This window comes from Ovis aries, chromosome 5, assembly GCF_016772045.2.
Source record: "Ovis aries strain OAR_USU_Benz2616 breed Rambouillet chromosome 5, ARS-UI_Ramb_v3.0, whole genome shotgun sequence".
Lineage (NCBI taxonomy): Eukaryota > Metazoa > Chordata > Mammalia > Artiodactyla > Bovidae > Ovis > Ovis aries.
This window is the reverse complement of record NC_056058.1, coordinates 35,827,505-35,851,983: the sequence shown is the minus strand read 5'-3', so window position 1 is coordinate 35,851,983 and position 24,479 is coordinate 35,827,505. Positions and strand designations below refer to the sequence as shown.

Here is a 24,479-nt window from a genome sequence, read left to right as displayed (position 1 = left end):
GCTCCATGGTCTTCTCTCCTCCTGGGGGGGGTCTCCCTTCCTGGGCGGGATCTCCCTTGGGGCCGGGAGGGGGGACACACCAGCCTGTGCATGCAGCCATTCCAGTCCACTGCCTGTTTTTACATAGCTCCAGAGCTATATATATATAAAGGAATGGTTTTATGTTTTTTAATTGTTGAAAATCAAAAGAGGGATAGTATTTTGTGACACATTAAAATTATATGAAATTCAAATTTCAGTGTCCAGAAAATGTTATTTGAACATAGCCACGCTCATTTGTCTGTCTTGGCAAAAGCTGCTTTCTGCTATAAAGGCAGAGTTGAGTGATCGTATGACCTGGAAGCCTAAAACATTTACCATTTGGCCCTTTGCAGACAAATGCTGTTGATCCCAAGGTGCACCCACCACAGTGTCTGGCACACAGTAGGTGCTCAGTAAATCTGGCTGAATGAATAATGGAGGTATATGTATTGGAGTATGTCAGTTGGACGTCCTGGAGAAAGTGACCCTCTTCCCAGCCCTGCCTAGCAGACATCACTGCCTGTGGAGACGGGAAGGTGGGCTAAGGTCTCCCTGAGCGACCACTGCACTGCGAGAGGCATCTGCGGAGAAGGAGGTGTCGCTGGCTCTAAGTCCTCGGAGAAGAAAGGACAGAGGGTGACAAGGTCCGGACTTGGCACCTACAGGGTGGGCTGCCGGGTGTCTGGAACGGGGCTTGGCTTTGCTTAGCCACACGGACCTCCCTCCAGGGACCCGCAGCAGACTCGGCTGCCTGCGTGGGCTGCACTTTGGCGCCCTCTGGTGGCTGCCTGGAGTGTATCCTTCCAAAGCAAGCGCCGGCCGCCCTCTGGAAGGGAAGGAACCCTGTTCACCGAGTCCCTAGCCCATCTGACCTCCTTGTCCAGATTCAAGGTCTCATTGGTCCAGGCTCAATCTGTCCCTCCAGTACTCCCCCTTCCTCCACAGACGAGGTAGGCTGATATCACAGGACGTCCTCCTGCTGAGTAGCTGGGTGAGCTGCTGGCAGCTTCTCCTTCGGTTAGACCAGGCAGGCCAAGGGCTCCTGAGGGACTCCCAGGTTGCCAGTCAACGCCCAACAGTCACCACGAGTGCCCCCGATAGACAGTGAGAGGGTGACTTTGGTCATGTCTCAGGGACCCACCTAGAGTGATGGGAACTGGGGTGCTTATAAAGCTTCCTTGTGTTTTCTACACACCAAGAGGTCCCATCTGGGTAAGGGCTCCTTAGTACAAGGAAATGAACTGTTCCAAGTTCTATTTTGGGGACAGGAAATTCATCTCTCGTGAGCCTGAAATGCCACGTGGAGTGATCCTCATGTGCTCATCACCACATACATGTTACATCACTAGCAACTGTTCCACCTGTCCCTGCCAAGAGACTGTGGGCTCCAGGAGGGCAAGGGCAAGATGCTCCAGTGACCCCGGCCTCCAGCCTGAGTGGATGGATGGATGTCCTGTAGCAGAACTGAGCTTTGGGGAACTCTGGGTCCCCAGCCAAGGTCACACCCACCCCTTCCAGTCATTCCTATGCATCTCATTGGTCCTATTTCCAAATACATCCTCGTCCCACCACTTCCCTCTATCTGTGCCCTCTGACCTTCACCCACACTTCCCTCTCCAGCACACCAAGCTCCCTTATGCCAAACCCACCAGCTTCAGGGTCCCTAGGGCAACTGTTCCTCTGGAGCTTCCCAGAGATGGGACCCCTTCCACCAAATCAGAAGGTCCCTTCTCCCAGGCCCTCTAGCTACTCCTGTCTGACCATCACTCTTATTTTCTTCATAGCTTGTATGAAGAAAATGCTTGTTTATTCGTGCCTTCCCCACAAGAATGGAGCCCAAGGGCTAGGACTTCGCCCTTCTTTCTCCTCTGCATCCCCAGCACCTGCACGGAAGCTTAACTCAAGCTTGGGGAATGATGCCTTGCTGCCCCTACTATGACTGCAGGTGTCACTCGTGTGCATCAGAAAAGCAGGACAGTCTGGTGCAGACGTCCCATGAGAGGGCTCAGAGCTGGGTGCCTCCTCCAGCTGTGTGCTGCGTGACTCCCCGCACCCGCCCCGCCAGCCCTAGTTTCTTCATCAGGAAAAGAATCTCTACCTCACAGGGGGCGCTGTTGAGGTTTAAGGGGAAAATGAAAAGTGAAAGCTTTTGAAATTAAAAAAGCAAGACACGCACAATACTGTGAGTTGCATTTATTGTGGTACACTGGCATCTGCCAGGGACCCCGGACACTGTCCAGCTGGTGTCTGGGAGCCACAATGCTGGCTGCATACCCGATACCCTGCCCTCCCAGCGGCAGCTCTCAGCATCCCTGGATGGCAGAGCAGCCAGGACTCCAGCGGATGACTGTCCCAGAGGGATCTGCAGTGTCACAGGCGCCACAGCTGTACCTTTCGTTGGGCTTGCAGCATTTCAATTTTTTTCATTAGTTAACAACTTAAAAATAGGTCTATTTCACATAAAATCCTGAATTCCTGGCTTCTCTGGATTTCTGACATTAGACCTGCATTCCCACTTTATAACAATTAGCCACAACTAAATGACAGTCACCAAGCTCAGACGGGGATCTATGCTCTGTGAGTCCCCACCATATTCCGTTGTATCTCAAGGTACATCATCAACTCAGTGGCCCAAATATTTCTCTGGTCACAAAGCAACGTCTCTCTGTGTTGTCTTCAGGGACAGTAGGAAAGTCAGTTGCACTGCAAAGGCCTCACAAGTCAAAGGCCTACTTCATTCATTTATATGACCTACGTGACTTTAAGAGCATCTGAGTTTTAGATCTATGAACTACCCACAGATCCCTTTGATCCACAAAGAGCACCCCCTGGATGGATGGGTGCAGCATTTATATGCCACACACCCCTTCATGCAGCTAAGAGGCAGAGCTGAGAGCAACAGTCAGACTTCCCAAGTCTGAACTCTTTTCAAAGATCTCAAGTTCCCTGAATTGGAAGCACTGGTAAGCAAGGTAGACACACCAGCCACTTGGCTGTAGGAGAGTTTGCAGTGTTAAGTCGCCAGACCCAAGCAAAGCTGTGCTGGAGTGCCCTCTGGTGGTCATGAGGCAGCTCTGCAGGCCACCATTTGATTCCAAGTGAGACCCAGCATCAACCACCATGGGTCCCAAAGCAGGCTCCCTGCCAACCCTATGGGTGCCAAGTTTTTGACTTCCAATTATTTCCTTCCCCAAACCTTCCTGATCTCCATTCCACACCTCAGCCACTCTACTGGGCACTCATCTCAGTCTCCAGTGGGGTTGGACCCCACCCAAGTTGTGTGGCCTCTCCATTTTTCACATCCCTGTGCCTCACTCCAGGCTTGGCCAATGGCAGCCTCGAGGTGTTTCCAGGGGAAAACCCTACAGCAGAGGGGAGGTCAACCCCAGCCTACAGGGTGAGCAGCACCGGCCAGGCGGGTCTCTCAGAGAATAGGAAGCACGCGGGGGATGATGACGTCCCAAGAGCCGCTGGGGCCGGATGGCCAATCTTCACGGATCTGGACTTTCACATGAAATACACCATGTTTTAAAGGTTGGCTCAAATGTATATACTACCCAGACCAAGAAAATGCACTGGCGGAGTGGGTCTGGGCCAGGGCCCAGGGTGGAGAGCTCTGCCGAGGCCCTGCAGCTGACAGAACCTTCAGGATGCTGGGCTGAAGCCACTGGTTTTCAAGGATTTGTTTATTTGAGTAGTTTGTAGCCGTCATCATATTTGATCCTGAGAGGCAAGCAAGGGAGAGAAGATTCTTGGACCCATTTTAGAGTCTGAGACATTGAGGCTGAAGTGGGTTCCTGGAGGGGTCACTAGTGAAGAGAACTCTGAGATACGCGAGACTGAGTTCCAGGCAACAGCAGTCCCCAAGCCCATCCCACCTGGCCTGCCCCCTCCTAGCTGGGCCCTTCCTAGTCCACTGGAGAGCCAACCACCCAACAGCAGCCCAGACGGCAGCTCCCTGTGACACCCACCCTCCGTACACACAGCTCCAGGACAGGCAGCCGGGTAGAGCCATGTGACTCTCCACGGGCGCACAGTGCAGTGGCCCGCAAGCCCCATGTGGGGTTCAGGTCCAAGCAGAAACACCTCCTGCAACCTTGCCCATTATGGGCAGAGTGGAGGGTCCCTGGGTCGGCCAGGCGAGTGGCCTTGGCCAGCGTGGCAGCCTCACCAGTTGGCCTTCACTGCCTTGATGTCGCTGACGAGGTTCTGGGCCAGGCAGATGCCAAAGATCTGGAAGACAGAGGGCAGGTGAGGGAAGGGCCACCGGGAGGGCAGACTGCCCAGGACAGAGTGAGGTTGTGCAGGGCCGTAGTGGTACCTGGAGAAGGGCGATGCCCACAAAGACCCCTGCCACAACAATCAGGTTGTCCTGCAGCCACTTTTCAAACTGGCCCACGCAGCCTTTGGTGTGGATGAAGCCCTGCTGCTCCAGCTCCTGGGGACAAACGGGCACCAGGCTCGGCTCGGCCCACCCACAGCCACCAGGGGCCCCACGTCAGTCCGGCGTACCAAGCTCAGCCTGGCCCAGGGCCTTATACCTTAGTGCCTGCCACCTGGAGCCCCACCAAAGGGCCTTCTCCTCCCTGGGGTCTCAGCACAGACAGCTTCTCCTCTGAGGCCTTCCCTGACTGCCCTGCCCCAACCCCATTACCTCCCTGCTTTTAGCTTCTTCCTAGTACTTAGGTGAATCTGTCACACTGCTATTCATATTTCGTTATCCCTGTCTTCCTGTTTTCCTCCTCTACAGGAGTTCACTGCCTTGGGTTCGGCATTATCAAGACCTCTGTGCCTCCTGGGACTCTGCACTCCCTCCTCCCCAACCCCCGCCCCCGGAATCCTTGAGGCCTTTTGGCATGTATAGTCCGAATCCCCCCAGTTGCCCTCAGCCCTGTCCCCACCCCTCTCACCAGTTTGAGCCGGACGTCGTAGCCACACTGAGTGTTGAGGACATCCTCCTGAGGAGAAACATGCCAGGGAGCAACTCGGTAGGGGCACCCATGAGGCCTCAGGGGAAGCGGATGGAACCATGGATTCCGCCACAGCCGCTGCTCCTCAAGGGAAGCTGGCTAGGACCCCAGCACCTCTCCCTGTCGCCAAGGCGCATGGCCACAACGCCAGCTTGAACGGCTTCCTTTTTAGGAGCCCTGCCTGCCCATGTGTTATAAGAATGGGAAGACACCTGGCCCTCAGTGTCCCTGTGCCCTGTGACTGGAGGGATGTCACCGCAAGAAACTTCTGCTCTTAAAGAAAACCATGAACGTTTCAGAACCCCTACCCCTGCCACCCCAGCATGGTGGGCCAAGAGAAGCAGTCCCCATCCAGCAGGCCTCAACGCCACCCACCAACACAAACTCCCCAGCCCAGCAGGGCTACTACTACACGTAAGAGGGCTTGCCCGACATCGGTGGCCCCCAGAGCAGGGCTGAGGCGAGGTCAGGGGTGGGCTGGTTCCAGACTGTGCCTGCGCGCTGAGGCCCCGCCCCTCGCCAAGGCGCACTCACCGCCGGGTCCCTGACGCAGCAGGAGAAGGGCACCCCGCAGCGCTCCCGGCTGGGGTTCAAGTCAGTGCAGTTGAAGTAGATATTGAGGTTCCAGTCGTTGGGCCCGCGGGCTCCGCAGCAAGACCACTAGTGGGTGGGAGGAGAGCCCGGATGAGCCAGGCCCACCCCAGGAGCCCCATCCTGCCTAGGGACAGGCCCAGGCTGGCTGCCAGTGGCCTGGAGACAGCCAGCCAGGTGGGAACTTCCCCACAGACAGGTCAAGCCTGGGCCCAGGGCCATCAGAGCAGCTCGAGGCTCCTGACCGGGTTGATGGGGGCTGGGGGTAGTGGGAAGGGTCTCCTGAGCCTGTACCCCAGCCCGAGGGAGGCCGAGCAAAGGGAGTGGGCGAGGACGGTGGCCCAAGGACTGTGGCTTCCTCTAGTCCACCTTGAGGGTTGGGAGTTTCAATAAACCCTGCAGAGAGGCTGAAGGCCCCTATCTGTGCCTGGTCTCCCCACACTTGTCCCACGATTTTTACGAAAGACCTTCTCTTTGCCTCTCTCCAGGGACAGGAGAGCAATCCTGCCACCCTCATGACCATGCCCTATCCCACTTCATGGGTGCTATCGTGGGCACCTATATCCCCATGACCCCTACCCAAGACAATGGACTGCTTCCTTAGGTGGGGCTGCAATGAAGCAAGCAGCTCACAATCTAGTGGGGAGACAGGCAGCCTTAACTCACTGACACAGCCCAGGCTGGCAAATAGCTGGCCCTCAAGGGACCAGCTCAGTGGCAGACACCGGTAGGCCCTGTGGACTGAAGAGGGGGAGTGAGGCACAGCCATGCAGCTCTGCCTCCCTCCTCTCTGCTCAGCACCCCTGCTCCTGCTGGAGAACACTGGCTCCTCTCATCACATCCCTGCTCCTTCTCCTCCCCCAGGGCCAGCCCCTAGAGGCCTTCTCCTTCTCCGTGCTTCCCCATTTCAGCCTTTACCACAATTTATAACGCTACACACACACACACACACACACACACACACACACACGTTTGTTTCTTTTGCTTGTTTATCATCTGTCTGTTCCCCCAAATCACCATCTGCACAAAGACAGGTCCCTAGCTCTTTCTCCAGAGAAGGCAATGGCACCCCACTCCAGTACTCTTGCCTGGAAAACCCCATGGACGGAGGAGCCTGGTAGGCTGCAGTCCATGGGGTCGCGAAGAGTCAGACACAACTGAGTGACTTCACTTTCACTTTTCACTTTCATGCACTGGAGAAGGAAATGGCAACCCACTTCAGTGTTCTTGCCTGGAGAATCTCAGGGATGGCAGAGCCTGGTGGGCTGCCATCTATGGGGTCACACAGAGTTGGACACAACTGAAGCGACTTAGCACCAGCAGCAGCAGCAGCTCTTTTTCACCCCTGAATCCCCAGCACCTAGCTCAGGACCCAGCACACAGTTGGTCCATCACGATTCTGCGTTAAATGAACAAATAAATCACATCCTAACCACCTGGCTCTTCGTTTACTTCTGCCCTGGGTTGAGAGCTCCTCAAAACAGGCACCAGCTCTGGTTCACCTCTGGATCCCAGAGTTCTTGGGGTGGATGGCATCAAAAGAGCATGACTGTTGAAGTGGGTACGACTATGAGTGTGTGTGACTAAGTGTGTGAGTGGGTGAGAATGTGCAGGCGGAAGGTGTCTAGGATTTCTTGAACTCTTCACTGACTGCTTCTTCACGGGGGTTAGGTTTGCAAGCTTAAGGGCAGAGCTTCTGGGCAGTGGGGTGGGTCTCAAACCTGAATAAGTTCAGAGGCCAAACAAATAATATAAATGAGAGAGGAGGGCCAACAGGTATAATAAAAGAGAGTGACGGGGATGGTAGCAGAGAACCTCTTTACCGGCAAAGGGGCAATGGCAATGCAGCCCCGGCTGATACTGTGCGCCCAGCTTAGTAGAAGAAGAAATCTATATTTTCATGCCACATTTCTTCCTTCAAGTGTGTCCTAAGCCCGGCCTAGGAGCTACCAGTTTGAAGCCTCTGGCCTTTGCTCCCCAACCCTGTGTCCATGCAGGGTTAGGCACATGGAGATCACCAAGGGCTGACTTCCTTTCAGAGAGGGGGACACCTGGCTCTCTTCCTTGGGTCTTGCCTGGCCTGGTAGGCAAGGGAATGGTCCCAGCACACAGGGAACTTGCTCCTCCGTTCATCTGCCTGGCAGGTGCCTCCTGTATGTAGCTGGAGCTGGATGTCGGACTTACGTATTCCTGAGCAAAGTCAATGAGGTTCTGGAGGTCAATGTCGTCCCGATAGGCCTTGACATTGTTGTTGATGAAGAGGTTGAGCTGGTCTCGAATCCAGTCCTTGAAGACGAAGGCCAGGATCCCTGTTGCCAGCTCCAGGAAGAAGATGAGGCCAAGAAACACGGAGAACTGGTGGCGGGCAGACAGACAGACCGTGGGGGTAAGAGATACAGGGATAGGGGTTGCCACTGAGTGCAGTTTCAACCTCCCTCATCCTGACTCAAGGCAGCCCAGAGTCTCCACCTTTTACCATATTAGTATTGATTTACAATGAAAAAAGTTACCGCTGTTCTGACCTACTCTATTGTCTTTGAGAAGCCACCCTCCACACACAACTCCAGTTCCTTTGGTTCCGGAGGAGCCACTTCCATATAGAGGACTAGGCACGCATCAAGAGCCCACCAATCAGAGCACTAACTCCCCTGGGGCCACAGGGATTGGTCCAGAGGTGGCCAATCAGGATTAAGGAGATGCAATTAAAGAACTTTCGCAGAATGGCTGGGAAAGGAGAGACTCAGCCTCCAGCAGAGGCTTGAAGCCAGTACCCCGCACCACTCCCCTCCCGCCCGCCCGATTCCTGGACGTCTTTCCACCCCAAGGGGTCTGGAGCCAACCCAAAGGCACAGAGCTGAGGAAACAGAGAGGCTAGGCCAAGTGACACTGTGCTGGCCCCTGGATCCAAAGGCGCTGGCAGCTAACACACCCCTGCGTTTTCCTAATGGCCATTTTCGCTTAGGGCCCAGGCCACTAGGTGTCGGTCACCTAAAACAGCTGCTGCTGCTGCTTAGTCACTTCAGTCGTGTTCGACTCTGCGACCCTCAGGGACTGCAGCCTTCCAGGCTCCTCTGTCCATGGGATTCTCCAGACAAGAATACTGGAGTGGGTTGCCATGCCCTCCTCCAGGGGATCTTCCCTAGCCAGGGATTGAACTCGGGGCTTCTTTACCGCTGAGCCACCAGGGAAGCCCCACTTACAACAGAGGATCCTATAAATGTATTAACCATACAAATCTGGTGACCACTGTTAAAATTACACAATAATAAAACTACCATTACTAAGCATGAACTATATATAAGAAGTGGGTGGGAGGAGGTTGGGGTCCCCAGTGAATCCAGGTGGGAGGGCACTCACAAATTTGAGCAGGAAGGTGTTCTCCCGGAGGGCCCCAATGCAGCCGGCAAAGCCCAGCACAGACATGATGCCTCCAACCACCACAAACAGCCACACAGGGTCAAGGCCTCCCAGATCTGTCAGTGCCGAGATGTTGGAGAGAACGCCCTGTGCAGGGGGAACAGAGGCAGGTGGGGGGGACTGGCCATCCCACCATCTCAGCCCATAGTAGCCCTGCACCACATCCCGCTGCCTTACCTTCTCACTCCAGGCCCAGAGACCGATGGCCAGGAACAGGGCCCCCAGCACCTGCAAGAACAGCAGCAAAGAGCTGAAGGCACCAGTATGCTTTCCCATCCCAGCAGAGGCCCCTCCCTGCTGGTGCTCATGCTCTTCAGGAAGCCACAGGGAGAGACAGAAAGAGAGGAAAGCACTGTAAATGGGATCCAGGGTCTTTTCCATCTGTCGAAGACTGCATCTCAGTGTTTCTTCCCACAGGGCACAGCTTGGAACACTGAACCCTCCCCAGCCCTAAGAAGGGATCCCTCTTGGAACTTCAGAATTGGAGCAGAGGAAGGCCAAAACAGTCCCACCAAGCAACAGTGACTGGTTCCTGAGCCTCTTCCCTCACCTCAGGCCTATGGTAGGGTTCCAGGCTCCTGGCATCCTCTCCAGTATCCTCCCAAGTCTGGTCCTCCTGCTTCCCTGCAATTCTGTGACTGCCACTCTACTCCCGTCCCACCTTTCCAGCCTCCATCTGCCAGAGTACATCTTGGCAGCTCACAGCCAAAGACCTCTGAATGACCAGGAATCCCAGTGAAGAGCTGGATCCGCAGGGGGGCCCTGGGCTAGACCTCCTAAACACCACCCACCACCCGACCTCATCTCCGTGCTAGGACAACCCGGGATATTCAGAGCAGCTGCCTGAACCCGAGCAGGACATCTAGTCTCAGAGGGAGAGTGCCCCTCCTGCCCAAGTGAGGCCACGACCCTACCTCTTCAGACCTCTGTCTCCCACTTGCTTTCTCTACAGGCTCCCTCCCCGCCTCAGCACAGAGCCTCAGCCAAATCCACCCCTGGCCAGCCACCTTTTGCACCCACCCCTTTCTGACCCCAGGCTCCTCTCACTGCTGTACTGGTTTTCCAGAAATACTTTTCCTTCCCTCCCCCACACTGGATCTGGGATGTGAAACCAAACCTCACGTCTCCTGCCTCATCCCATCTGACCCGCCCATGGCCTTTAGACAGGTGAATGATTACTACTTTCTCTTTTTCGAACCTCCCCACTGCTAACGCAATGCCATTCCTCCTCCAGCCCTTTCTCAGCCTCCCTCCTACAAGGCTCTGCTTCAGTGGTGCCAGGCACAAGGCCAACCCCTCCTCCACCAGGTTCCAACCTCAACCTCCAACCTACCCTTCTTCTTCTCAAACTCATCTTTCACCTCATCATGACACTGGCAATCTCCCAATCTCCACGCAAACCTCTCTCTGGCTCTAGAGCCCTTAGTCCACCTGCCTGCTGCAAAAGCCTCTGAGTGCCAGGCTCCATGTCATGCACCGAAATACATCAGTGAAAAGGGCACATGAGCTCTCAGCCTTCATGGAGTTTACACTCCAGTGGGGGAAACCCACAGTGAGCAAACAAGGTAGTTTCAGATACCAACAGAGCCTTTAAAGAAAATCAAACAGGGTGATGTGATGGGAAGTGATAGGGTGGTGGTGGTGGTGGCGGAGCATGTTTCAGTTAGGGAGCATGGTGACATTTTAGCTGAGGCCTGAATGATGAAACAGGGCATTGAAAAGAAAACAATTTCAGGCAGTACTGAATTCTAGGTAGAAGTACTGAATTTCAGGCGGAAGTACTGAATTTCGGGCGGAAGTACTGGCAAAGGCCCAGAGGTAAGATCATGGTTGGTGGTGCACGGGACAAAATGAAGACATCAAGCCAGACACCGCAGGGTGCTCTGGGCCAGTCCTGTCAACTCAGCCTGATAACCTCCCCTGAAACCTTCCTCACCTTGTCCACCCGCCATCACCCCTCCTTTGTCCTAGCCTGCCTCCCTGGTCTCCTTGCCCATGGCAGTCAGGCAGATCTGCCTCTAATACAGAAACTAAAACAAATCCATCCCCACTGCCCTCAGCATGAAACTCAAACTCTGCCCCAGCCCTGGGGCCTTTCACACTTTCTGTCCCATCCTGGGGAACCCTGGAACAAGCCTGGGTCTCTCATGTCTCGCTCCCCCCACCCCCACCGCCGCTGACATCTGGCGGCTCCCTCTGCTCAGTGCTCAGCCTCACCTCCACCTACTGCCCACTGAGCTGCCACCGTGGCTCTGCACTTCCTGGCTGTGTGACTCTGGGTTACATGACTTAACCTCTCTGTGCCTCTTCCTTCACCTATAAAATGTAGATATAATTAAAGTGACTGGGAGAATACAGTAAGTTATAACTCATGTCATCTGCCTAACAGCCCTGAGGAGCAGGCTTCATCATCCCCCACTCCCTGTTAGGGAAGCTGAAGCCCAGAGAGAAGTGACTTGCCCACTGTCTCACAGCTAGGCCCGAGACAACTAGAGCCCCAGACTTTCCTACCAGACCAGCTCTCTGCACATGGCCCACACTCTTGAGGCTGTGGCACTGCAGGGGCCAAAGGACACCCACACTGCCGGAGCAGCTTGTGGGCAGAGGGCAGTGCCACTGATTCCTGCTAAACAAAACTGAGTGGGCCTGACATTCTGACCAAGGCGTCAGGAGTAGAGGCTGAAGAGTCAGCAAGTAGCCTTGGAGAGATGGGATGGGGGAGGGAGAAGGGAAAGATGACTTGGCAACCCTCCACCCTGGGAGGGGCACCAGCAGTTCCCTTCTCCAGACAGGGACAGCCTGGCCCTGACACCTCCCTTTGCTCAGCTGTGGAATGCTGAATTCTGTTCCCCAAGGCCAGCTCTCCTGGCCTTTCATTAGGGAATATCCCCTTGTCCTCAGCTGAGAACTAGGGCGACTGCCCTCCTTGCCTGCAAGCCTCTTAGTTTGTGGGTGGGAGTTTTACCTATTCCCCCTCGCCCCCCCACCTCTTTATAAGGGCTTAAGGCGAAGCGGTAGGCCCAGGTACTGGAGCGGTAAGAGGGCTGGAGAGGGAATCCAGCCCTTCGCGGAGGCTTTCCTCCCTATCGGCAAAACCAGAGGTGGGGCTCCCTGGACCCCTTACACCTCAGGGTAAGAGAGGGAGAGCACCCGCACCAAGCAGGGCCGCGGGGTCTTCACCGAAACACCTCCCATTTCTCCGCTGAGCCCTGAAAAGACCCCGGAAGACTACCCCTCCGCATCCTACTACCGCAGTGGCTGGGACCCGCTCCCTGCAATCCGGGCCTCTCTAATTCCCTCAGGTGCTCCAGAGGGTGGGCGTGGAGGTGGGAAGGGGAGGAAAAAGTTAGGGGACGGTCCCAAGGCCTTGTGGCAAAGAGTGTCTCCCCCTAGTAGGGGACTGAGCCTCCTCCTTCCGCCACCCCCAGCACAGGGCCCAGAACCCACCCCGCGCTCACCCAGAAGACGATGTTGAAGCCAAACAGGAAGTATTTCCCGCAGCAGCCGACCTCGGGTTCCTGGAAGTGCTGGTGCTTGCCGGGCATCGTGAGTGGCCGCACGCCGGCCCGGCAACCGGGCCCGGAGGCTGGGCCCGGCCCTCCGCGGGCCGCCCTGGGCTAGAGCCGCCCGGGGCCTAGCCCGGCGGCTGCGGCTTCATGGCCGCGGCCACACAGAGAGCCCGTCGGGCCCCGCCCGCCCCGTAGGGACCGCCCCCGGCGCTCGAACAATCCCCGCTCGGTCCACTCAGAGCCCCTCCTCTATGCCTGATTCCGCCCCGCCCTAGGCTCCGCCCCTAGCCCCACTCAGTGCCCTTTGGAGCCCCGCCTCTGGGTCTGTCTCCGCCCCCTCCCGACTGTTCCCCTCCGGGCCCCGCCCCCATACAGGCACACCACCCCAAGTCCGGGCCCCTCCCCACTGCCCGACTCAGCCCCCTGGGAGCCCCGCCTCTAGGCCTGACTCTGCCCCTTACGCTGGCTGCTGCTGCGTCCTTCGGACCCACCTCAGATGCTTGCTGAAAGCTCCGCAAGTCACAGGCACTAAAGACCCCCAGTTCCCCCCACACCGCAAGGATCAGTACCAGCGCCACCCCAACCCCCGGCCTTGCGGTCGGTGCCCATCCCTGAAAAGAAGTAACGACCACGTTGGTGAGCGAACAGAGAATAGTTATATGGATGGTGTTTTTTAGCACACGTGGAGGACGTTTTATTACAGGGGAGTCGAATCAGAAGTGCTTTTCACTCGGAAATTCAGTTCAGTCTGTACTGGTTCAAACTCAGACGGGATGACACCTGGGTCTTGTGAGAGCTGCGCCTGCTCCTCCCTGCCCCTTCAGTTTCGCTGGGGGGCATATACCGCAGTCCCCAGTTCAAACCCCTTTGGTGGTTGAAGCACCGCCCCGCACCGTCTAACCCCTCTTCCCCATACCAGCGTCTACCTTGATCAGGCTCCTTGTTACTGAAGGGAGTCTCACATGAGCCCTCTCAAGGCAAGACTGGAGCAGACCAAGGTTTAGGGGGGTGAATTTTAGAGTCCTCTTTAAAAATAATTCCAACTTTGGGCTTCCCTGCTGGCTCAGTGATGTCCTCCTGCCAATTCAGGAGACCCAGGTTCAATCCCTGATCTGGGAAGATCCTACATGCCACGGAGCAACTAAGTTCGTGTACCACAACTAGAGCCTGTGCTCTTGAGCCCCAGAACTGCAGCTACTGAGGCGGGCGAGCCCTGGGGCCCATACTCCACAAGGAAGCCACCGCAGTGAGAAGCCTCTGCCCTGCAACCAGAGAGTAGCCCCCGCTACACTCAGAGGAAAACCCACGCAGCAACAAAGATCCAGCACAGCCAAAATAAATAAATTGCTTTAAACAAAAACTGAATTTAAAAAAAAAATCTTGTTTAAAGTATTTATTTAGAACAGGAAGAAAAAGGGGCTTAAGCTTCACCTTCTGGTTAATCCACCTCTGGCAGAGCCACAGTAAGGCCTGATCACCTCTCCTGGGCCAGGCCCTCATCAACCCCACCCCTCTGCTCTAGGGACCCACACACAGCTGACTGAGTGAAGGCGTGGGATAAAGCATAGGCTCCACGGCTACAAATCTAATGAGAAGCAACCCATAAAAGTTTTTAAAGCAGAGTGATCACTCAGAGCCCCCACTCTTGTCCCTGAGCTCCAGCTCTGTCAGTGGCCTTGAACCCCCTCCCCCAAATGGAAGAGACTGGCCTTCAGAACACCTAACTTCTTTCCAAGGTGGGGGGCATGGAGTTAGTCCTGAATCCTAGGATTCTCTCCTGTTCTCTTTCCACTTGCCGTCCCACCTCCTCCACCAGTGACTCATCACACCACACTGTATCCAACCCAGCCCCCCAGGGTTAAAAAGCCCAGGGTTTTCTCCATCTTTCCACTGCCCTGGGCTCTCAAGTTGGTTACTCACCCCTAGGCCTGAGCCCCAGGATAGGGGAGAAACATGCCATCTTCCCTCAGCCCAGCCCAGCCCCCTTGAGAAATAAATACACACAGCAATGGGAGGCTCAGGGTCCTCTCACACCACAAATTTGTTCTTGGCTAAGGAGTTGCTCTTGGTGGCTGTGTCTGCGTGGGCCTGGTACCCAATGATGGTCTTTGTGGAGAGGCCCAGGCGCTCTTTGTAGACACGCCTGGGAGGTAAGTGGGAGAGGAAAGGAGACAGGCAGTCAGCAGCAGGTCCTGCAGTTAACCTGGGACCATGGGTCCTATGCCCAGAGCCCCTACCCTGGTTCCAGCCACAGTAACTCTTGTTGTGTGTGTCTTACCCGTGTGGAAACACGAAATGTGACTCATGCAAAAGAAAAGAGGTCTGCAAGAAATAGATGGAAATCTAGACTCCACACCCTTTGCACAAGTTGTGGAAGAAAGAAGGGAGAGACAGCATGGAGGATTCTAGAGGTCTCTCTTGCAGGCCAAGCCATTCCCCTTCCACCTTCTCCCCTAGAAGAGGCTCAGCCCCCACCCTATGCCAGAGATACCCCTCACCCAATGTGTAGCACGCCCTCCTGGTTCTCTGCCTCTCGTGTCCACACAGCAATCTTGTCCCCCTTGGCTCGGATGTTGATGACGGCCCCACACACTTCCTGGCTGTGCTCCCCAAAGCTCTCCCCGATGAGACACAGCAGCTGGACCCGAAAAGGAGGAGGATGAGGCCTTCTGGTTTGCACAGAGACTGCCCCCCCCATCCTTGAGACCACTGCTACCACACCAGCCCAGCCCCTTCCCTTGGGAACCCTCCCCACCCAGCCTCCCGCCCAACCCCCCACTCACTGTCTCCAGCCACAGGTGGTCCAGCTCAATGTGGCGCTGCTGCTTGGTGAGGCTGACCAGCCAGCGGCCACCCCGCTTATTCCTGCTGTCTTCCCACATGGGCTTAATGCCATCCTGGGAGGCAGGTTGGTGAATCAACCACCTCCCTTTGTTCGAAGGGAAGTGAGTGCCTGGCCACCTCCCCAGGCCCTGCTCCAGCCCCTCCACAGACTAGGTCTTCTGTCTTCACCCTTCAGTATAAGCAGGGTCAGCCCTGCAGACCCTCCTGTGAGCTCCCGTGGGCCCCTAAGCCTCAATATAGGTCACCTCACGTAGCCTTGCATAGATGTGTTTTTGTCTCCTTTGCTGAACCAAGATCCTTGAGATGAGAGTTCAGATGTGGGTGATTAAAGGAAGTGTCTGGGGCAACCCCAGTGTGGCCAGGGACAGACATCCCAGGCTAGCTGGGCATGAGTCACCTAGGAAAATCTGCAAACGTGGACATCAGGGCGCCACTGCCCAGCCCCTCCAAGGACAGGCCTGGACATTGACAAGTGTCCTCAGGCAATCCTGATGCAGTCCCCAAGTTAAAGAGCCAGGCGAGATACCTAGACCCCCTTCATTGCTCCCCCTTGTTCCCCCTCTCCCCTGTTCTTCAAGATGGGGCTCAGGTCTGACACTCTGCCCCAGCTTCTGGACAGCAGTCCTCCAACTGCAAGTTATGTTTGGCCCCAAGAAAGGCTGTCCTCAATACCGCACTGTCAAAGCCCCTGTGAGGGAGGAAGCTTGGAAGAAACCAGCCCCACTGTGTCCTGGGGAGTGGGGGAAGCCGAGCTTACCTTGAACAGGGCGTAGTCACAGCCGGAAGAGAGCTTACTGGCCAGCTGGATATTATTATATATCCTGGAGAGAGACCCCCACCCCAGGCTGAAAGGCTAAGCTTTTTAGGGCCTGGTTTCAACTTGCCTCAGATCCCTCAACTTCTTACCCCACTGCTTTCCACCCACCTTCCAGCTTCCAAGCCTTAGTTCATGCTGGTGCCCCCTGCCAAAAACTTCCATCCCCATTTACCCAGACCCTCAAATCCTACCTTGTCACCCACCCCCAGGGTTTGTGAAGCACCTGGCAGACCCCCTCACTGGATCACCACAGATGAAACAGTCTAAAACTCATTCAGTAGCTGAGACAAGCTCAGAGAGGGGAAGGAACTCGCCTAGGGTCACAAGGCATAAGGCAGCAGAGTCGTGGTCAACTCCTTGTTCTCTCACTTCCCAGGCTGTCTCCCTGAGTCCCAGGAAGGCTTGGGGGCAGGGGCTGTGACCCAGCCCAAACTCCCCGCCACTTCCCTGCAGAGCCCACCAAGCCCCAGCCCTCAGGAGATGCTGTAAGACCCCAGAAAGGGCTGGGAAAGCGGTGTAGGCAACAGCTCCCTGGAGGGGTCGGGTCTGGGAAGGATCCACAGCTAAGGCCTCCTGACCTCAGCCTCCTCCATGAGGGACAGACACTCACGCCCAGAAGTCCTCGACGGTGTTGAACTTGGTGACCCGATGCAGGTTGTTCTGCCAGGCTCGGCTGCGGTCATTTTTGAAGAACCACAGAGCCCACCTGGGGGGTGGGGGAGGGCGCAGGAGGAAGCAAGAGTGCATCCACCTGCCCGCCCCACCCCACCTCCACAGCAGTAGGTTGGCCCGGAAGTCCGGCTCCTTCCCGAGCCAACAGGGAGGTAGGGTTTGTAGCACCGGCCCCATAAGGTGATGGGGACAGTGATCCTGAGAGGCTGGGGGAGGCTTTAACTCGAAATCTCAGCTGGATTAAGGCTGAAAGGGCCAGCTGGGCCCAAGTCTTAGGGCAGCTCTGGCCTTTCCCAGATGAGGAAGTGAGGTCAAAGCCAAGGGTAGGGCCTGCCCTACCTGTTGAGCAGTGGGTGTAAGTCCAGCTTGCCCTCCTCCGGGGCCTTCCTCAGAGCCTCCTCTCCCATGCACGGCCCCGCGGCTGCCTCCTCCTCCTCCTTCTCCTCCTCTTTCTTCCACTTTTGGATCCCATCCTCAGCCTCTTCAGCCTGACCAAGGAGAGGAGTCAAGCTGGGCGGTGAGCCCAGGCCCTCGCTGCCCAAGGGGGCAGATAGGTGGACTTACAGGGTGGGCGGCAGCCATGCTGTAGCCTGGGCTCCACAGTCACCAGCCATCCGAGGGGGCCTCCAGCAGCCGGCCTTAAACCCACCATTGCCCCGCCCAGCTCACCCCGGGCAGGCGACTGGGAGGAGCCAGTGTGGGGGTAGGGGGTGTGGTGTTCCGAGGAGGAAGGGCTTACACTATTAGTTCCATCAGCAAGCATTTAGTGAGCGCCTTCTGCATGCAGGCTGGGGTCTGGGGACACAGCTTGTGACCAGGCAGACCTAGCCTCGGCCCACATGGCACTGGTCATTTGGGGGCTGAGACAGGATGGCAAGGGTCAGTATTAGGGGTCTGCTCTTAGTGAAACCACATCCCCTGAAATTAAAGTGGATTGACCCAGACATGGCAGAAGGTGGAGGGGAGCAGGGCGGGGCCAGGTCAGAGACAATGCAGACATTGTGGTGTCTCCCTTTGGGCTCTTCTGTCATTCACCCCTCAATTTTTGCCACCAATGTCATTTGACACTAGTCTCTGGAAACATCTGTGGGTTTTCTTTTTTATGTGATTATTTAGAAACAAGAAGCTTGTATATTAGAAATCCACATTTTGAAATTTTAGGTTTGGCAACACCGGGGCCTCCTTCTCCCAATCTGCTGCAGCCAACACTGCCTTTTGGAAAAGCAAATGCGGATCTGCATGGCCCCTGTGTCCACTGCACTCATGGTCCTTCCCTCCCGTCCACCTGAGCATTCTCCACCTGGCCACGGTTGGCAAGGGCCAGTGCACCTGTCCACAGCCGGATCAAGTCCTCCTTGCCCCCACCTCAGCCAAGTACATGAACCTCATTGAGTCTCAGTCTTCCTCTCTGTAAAATTGGAACATTAATGAAACACAACTCAGAAGCTTACTGTATTAAGTGATATAAAACCAGTCCACAGAACAAGGCCTGCTCAGTAGTCAATAGCAATCAGCTGAGGGCCTGCCCAGGGTGGAGGAGGGACTGGGCAAGAGAGGGAGGGAAAGCTGGATATCCTTTCCCCGCCTTCTGAACAGCAGCCTTTTCTGCAGGGGCTGAAACCTCCCCAAGTTTCTTAAGGTTTCTTACACTCCCTTGGCCCAGCTCTGTAAGAGACCAGTGTCTTCCCCTCTGCCACGCACAGGAGAGCCATGGGTGACAGTTAATATCCGTTCAACCCACATCTCTAAGCTCCAGGTGGTGCTGCCAGGCCTGTAGGGGGCTGGGTGCTGGGAGGCAATGAGGAGCAGATGAGTGCCCCTTGTGCTCTGGTCTGTCAGGGGAGCAGACATCAGATCATCTCACAAAGACCTGTGTCACAGCAAACGCAAGCCTCTGAGCAAAACGGATTCTCAGATGGGAGCAGACCAAGCCCATGACCTGAACTGGGGGCTCTAGAGCAGCACTTCTCAAGAGCATGGATCAGAATCACCTGAAGGGCTTGCTAAATACTGACCCCTACACTCTGCCTCTGAGGTGGCGCCAGTGGTCAAGAACCCACCTGCCAATGCAGGATATGTAACAGATGTGAGTTCAATCCCTGGGTGAGGAAGATCTCCTGGGGGAGGGCATGGCAACTCACTCCAGCATTCTTGCGTGGAGAATCCCATGGACAGAAGAGCCTGATAGGCTACAGTCCATGGGGTCGCAAAGAGTCAGACAGGACTGAAGTGACTTAGCACAAACAAATGAATACCTGGCTTGGGCTTGAGAACTGGCATTTCTAACAAGTTCCTGGATGAGCTGGTCAGGAACCTCATTTTGAGAACTACCAACTCAGAGGCAGTTCACAGAAGAGGTGATGTTTGAGCGAGAGTTAATGAGCCCAGTGGAGGGGGTATCTCTGGGAGAGGAAGCGGCATGTGCAGAGGCCCTGGGGCAAAGGGAACATTAGGTACTGGAGGAAGAGAATGAAGACCAGTGCAGCTGACGCCTAAAGGGGAAAGGATGGTGAGTCTTGATGTTAGGAGAGTGGAGAGCCACTGGGTGCTTCAAGGGCTGGGGAGGTAATCAGATGGACTTTCTAGCAAGTTCTCTGGCTGCTGTGTAGGAAACAGACCCTGCTCAATTAAGAGTGAATGGAAGGAGAGCTATCTGGATGCAAACATGGTTGTCCAGGTGACGAATGGGGCAGCTGGAAAGATGAGAGAATATGATTGATTTCAGCGGTATTGAAAAGGAAGACTCAGTGGTGTTTGGTTTAGGCTCTGGAGGGCCTTCCCTGGTGGCTCAGATGGTAAAGAATATGCCTGCAGGGCAGGAGATCCAGGTTCGATCCCTGGGTAGGGAAGATCCCCTGAAGGAGGGCATGGCAACCCACTCCAGTTTTCTTGTCTGGAGAACTCCATGCATAGAGGAGCCTGGCAGGCTACAGTCCATGTGTCACAAAGAGTCAGACACGACTGAACAACTAATACACACAAACACACAGGCTCTGGAGAGGTGGGCTTGGAGTCCCGGCTTCCTGTTGCTGTATAATAAACCACCCAAAATCCAGTGACTTAAAACTACAATAATCACTTATTTTGCTCACAGATCTGCAATTTGGGTAGCACTTGATAGAGATGGTCCCTCTCTACTCCAAAGCCCTGTCGATTGGAATGGCTCACAGGCCAGGACAGGGGCCATCTGTGCATTCTAGCAGGACAGTCTTCGCTGGCTCTCAGATGGAACCTCAGCTGGGGTGTCAACTGGGATAGATCTTTGTGGCCTCTGCACATGACCACTTGGCTTCCTCATGGCACAATGGCTGGGTTCCCAGGATGAGTATCCCAAGAGATGAGAGGCAGAAGCTGCCTGTTTCTTAAGGCACCAGCCTGAAACCTGGCACAGCTTCACCACCACTGTATTCTATTAGAGTCCCAGGGTCCATGTCCAAGGCACTGTTTTAGGCACTGAGGAACACAGATGTGAACAAAATTTCTCTTTGCCTTGGAAGTTCCCAGGACTGAGCCCTTGGACCTCAGCTCTGCTCTGTCGGCACTTGCCATTTCATGATCCCATTCAGGCGTGGGCATTGGATGTCACATGCACAGAACACCTGTGGCCTGGCATGAAATCCTGAAGAGCGCATCCAACTGCCTGCTCACAGCTCCACCTGGGCATCTTACATGCACCTGTCTCACATCTATTGCATTCAAAGCTGAATTCCTGGCTTTCCCCTATCCCCCAACTTTCTCCTCCCATAATCTTCTCCATCCTTCCACCTACTCAGCCAAAAATCCTGGACTGGTCCTAACTCATCTCTTTCTAACCCATCAGCTCATTCCCTATTCAGCTCTACCTACAAAATATCCAGGATCCAGCCGCTTCTCTCCATCTCCATCGCCGCACCCTAGTCCAAATGGACTGTCATCTTCCCTGTACTATGGCAATGGTATGCTGGCCCCAGCTTCCTCCGTGGCCCAAGAACAATCTACTGTCTACACAGTTCAGTTCAGCACAGTTCAGTCACTCAGTTGTGTCTGACTCTGTAACACCATGGACTACAGCACGCCAGGCCTCCCTGTCCATCACCAAAGTTTACTCAAACTCATGTCCATTGAGTCAGTGATGCCATCCAACCATCTCATCCTCTGTCATCTCCTTCTCCTCCTGCCTTCAATCTTTCTCAGCATCAGGTTCTTTTCCGATGAGTCAGTTCTTCGCATCAGGTGGCCAAAGTATTAGAGTTTCAGTTTCAGCATCAGTCCTTCCAATGAATATTCAGGACTGATTTCCTTTAGGATTGACTGGTTGGATGTCTTTGCTGTCCAAGGGACTCTCAAGAGTCTTCTCCAACATCACAGTTCAAAAGCATCAATTCTTCTGTGCTCAGCTTTCTTTATAGTCCAACTCTCACATCCATACATGACTACTGGAAAAACCATAGCTTTGACTAGACAGACCTTTGTCGGCAATGTCTCTGCTTTTTAATATGCTGTCTAGGTTGGTTATAGCTTTTCTTCCAAGGAGCAAGCGTCTTTTAATTTCATGGCTGCAGTCACCATCTGCAGTGATTTTTGAGCCCAGAAAAATAAAGTCTCTCACTGTTTCATTGTTTCCCCATCTATTTGCCAGGAAGTGATGGGACCAGATGCCATGATCTTAGTTTTCTGAATGTTGAATTTTAAGCCAGCTTTTTCACTCTCCTCTTTTATTTTCATCAAGAGGCTCTTTAGTTCCTCTTCGCTTTCTGCCATAAGGGTGGTGTCATCTGCATATCTGGGGTTATTGATATTTCTCCCAGCTTCCCTGATAGTTCAGTTGGTAAAGAATCCACCTGCAATGCAGGAGACCCTGGTTCAAGTCCTGGGTTGGGAAGATCCGCTGGAGAAGGGATAGGCTACCCACTCCAGTATTCCCGGGCTTCCCTTGTGGTTCAGCTGGTAAAGAATCCGCCTGCAATGCAGGAGACCTGAGTTCTATCCCTGGGTTGGGAAGATCCCCTGGAGAAGGAAAAGACTACCCACTCCAGTATTCTGGCCTGGAGATGTCCATGGGGTTGCAAAGAGTTGGACATGACTAAGCGACTGTCTACACAGCGAACCTTAAAAAGGAAAGTGAGATTACATCACTCCTGTGCTCACAGCCCAAGGGTCTGTAAGGCCCCACCAGCTCTCAGCAGCCCCTCTCCATGACTCTCCACCCCTTCAGCCACACTGGCTGCCTTGCAGGGCTTCAAACATGCCAGACCCGCACCTGCCCTAGGACTTTACACTGGCTGCTTCCTCAGTTTCTACCTCAAGCCAGTCCTTCCCTGCCCACTGCATTTAAATGGTCAAGCGCTCAGCCCCCGCCGCAGCACTCCCATGCCCTTTCTCTTGCTTTCTCTCCAAGCACTTCCACCTCCTGACACACCCTGTATTTTACGTATTTATTTTGCTCATCATCTGCCTTCTGGTGCTAGAACATAAGGTCCCTGGGGCCTCTTTTACTCACGACTCTGTTCTGCAGTTCCTAGGGCAGGGCCTGGCTCATGGCAAGTACTCAGAAGTCAGGGCCACAAGGAAGAACTGACTTTAGACTTAGCAAGGTAAGTGTTACTGATTTTGACAAAAGTAACACAGTCTAAGGGATCTTATTTGGTCACTACTGCTGCTGCGGCCAAGTTGCTTCAGTCGTGTCCGACTCTGTGCGACCAGAGAGGGCAGCCCACCAGGCTCTGCCATCCTTGGGATTCTCCAGGCAAGAACACTGGAGTGGGTTGCCATTTCCTTCTCCAATGCATGAAAGTGAAACGTGAAAGTGAAGTTGCTCAGTCGTGTCCGACTCTTAGAGACCCCATGGACTGCAGCCTACCAGGCTCCTCCATCCATGGGATTTTCCAGGCAAGAGTACTAGAGTGGGGTGCCATTGCCTTCTCCCTAGTCATTTGTTAATTATCTGCCGCCTTCTTGAACAGTAAGCTCTAGAAGAGCAAGAACTTCATGCGTCTTTTCTGCTGAGTCTCCAGTACCTAGAACAGTACCTCGCACACAGTAGACACTCAGGAAAGACCGACTGAAAAGACTAGATGCCGAGGACCAGTTACTTTCCCTCTCTGAGTATTGGTTCTTTCATCTGTAAAGTGGGAATGTAAATGCCTGCTTTAAAGGATTGACTTTAGGACTTAGTGATATAATGGATATAGTGCCTGGCAGACAGGTGTTCAATCAGTATTACCCCCCACCCCCGCCTGATCTTAGGCCCCCCATCCTGCCTGCCTGCCTTCCTCCCCATCCTGAGGCCTGGACAGCAGCAATGTTGGTAAATGTCCAGTCATGTGGTTAGGCCCCACATGCAGAGTTATAAAGGCACATCTGGATTTTTATGGAAACCCAAGCAGAAACTAGGATCCTGGGACTCTCTTACGAGAACCCCTGCTGCTCCAGCTGAGATTTTTCTCCCATCCCCTTACCCACGCTCTCCCAGGCTTCCCTCTCCAGAAGCTTCTTAGTACATTCTTAAGAAGGGGAGAGAAAAGAGGAATAGAGGGGCCTATTTTCCAGGTCAGAGAGAGAACAGAAACAAACAGAGGGCCCTGAGAACTCACAGGTTTAGGATCTGGCCAGAAAGAGACCCAGGGGTCCGGACTCTGCCATTCTATACCCTAAAAGAGGGCCAACCATGTGACATGGGGTAAAGAGACCAGCATGCTGGGAAGTGGTGACCCAGTAACCATGCCACCTTCTTCTGGAGACAGCCCATATGCAGATAGAGAAGGAAAGATGTAGCAAATGTTAACATCTGGCGAACCTAGGTGAGGATATCTGGGTATTCACTGTGCTAATATTATGACTTTTCTAAAGGTTTTGTTCATTGTATTATGTTTGGGTTCCCTGTTGGCTCAGACAGTAAAGTGTCTGCCTGCAGTGCAGGAGACCTGGGTTCGATCCCTGGTTCGGGAAGATCCCCCGGAGAAGCAAATGGCAACCTACTTCAGTGTTCTTGCCTGGGAAACCCCATGGACAGAGGAGCCTGGCAGTCTACAGTCCATGGGGTCACAAAGAGTTGGACATGACTGAGCAACTTCACATTATGTTTGGAACTTTTTTCTAGGCTTGAGGTTTTTAAAAATAAAAAAATTGGAGGCAAAAACCTTTCGCAGGGCAGAGGGGCTAGTGGCTCACTCAGTAACTATTCTTTCCTTTTCATACTTTGATTCGAGGAAGTCATAAGCCCAGAGAGATCACCAAACTTTTCTAATGTCCCTGCAGTTAGGTGTAGCCAATGACAAATAGGCAGGAATTGTTGGCTTCCAGGAAAATTCCTTAAGAAAAAGACAAAAAACGGGCAGGTCTTCTTTTTACCCTTCTTCCCTTCCTCCTGCTTTCTGCATGGATATGATGGATGGATCTGCAGCAGCCATCCTAGGCCATGAAGTGGCCTTGAAAGTGGAATCCAGGTACTAAGAATAACTGAATAGGAAGATAGGATTCTGGGTCTCTGATGATTGTGAAGTCATCACACCAACTATGGGCTGCCTACTGCATGACCTCTTTAAGTGGAAGAATAAATACCTGCTTTGCTAAGCTTCTGATGAGCAGCCAAATGAACTTCCTACCTGATTCAGAATTTAATCCATTTTCTATTCCCTCTACACTCTGGATTTTTCCACC

General features: G+C 54.2%; 2 protein-coding genes across 2 annotated transcripts; both read right to left on the bottom strand.

The window, feature by feature from the left end:
- Window positions 1-2,199: 2,199 nt before the first annotated feature.
- TSPAN17 (tetraspanin 17) lies at window positions 2,200-12,694 on the bottom strand. Its single transcript, XM_012178263.4, has 9 exons — window positions 12,458-12,694; window positions 9,177-9,227; window positions 8,940-9,086; window positions 7,767-7,937; window positions 5,526-5,651; window positions 4,932-4,979; window positions 4,343-4,459; window positions 4,193-4,254; window positions 2,200-3,744 (listed from the first exon to the last, which is right to left on the bottom strand). The coding sequence occupies exons 1-9, from the start codon at window positions 12,542-12,544 to the stop codon at window positions 3,708-3,710; spliced, it is 846 nt and encodes a 281-aa protein (XP_012033653.1). The 5' UTR covers window positions 12,545-12,694; the 3' UTR covers window positions 2,200-3,707.
- A 104-nt stretch (window positions 12,695-12,798) lies between these two features.
- On the bottom strand, window positions 12,799-17,423 carry EIF4E1B (eukaryotic translation initiation factor 4E family member 1B). The gene is made up of 7 exons (XM_027970589.3): window positions 17,406-17,423; window positions 17,181-17,329; window positions 16,780-16,875; window positions 16,110-16,173; window positions 15,292-15,405; window positions 15,007-15,146; window positions 12,799-14,651 (listed from the first exon to the last, which is right to left on the bottom strand). Exons 1-7 carry the CDS (start codon window positions 17,421-17,423, stop codon window positions 14,537-14,539), a joined length of 696 nt encoding a protein of 231 aa, XP_027826390.1. The 3' UTR covers window positions 12,799-14,536.
- Window positions 17,424-24,479: the final 7,056 nt, after the last annotated feature.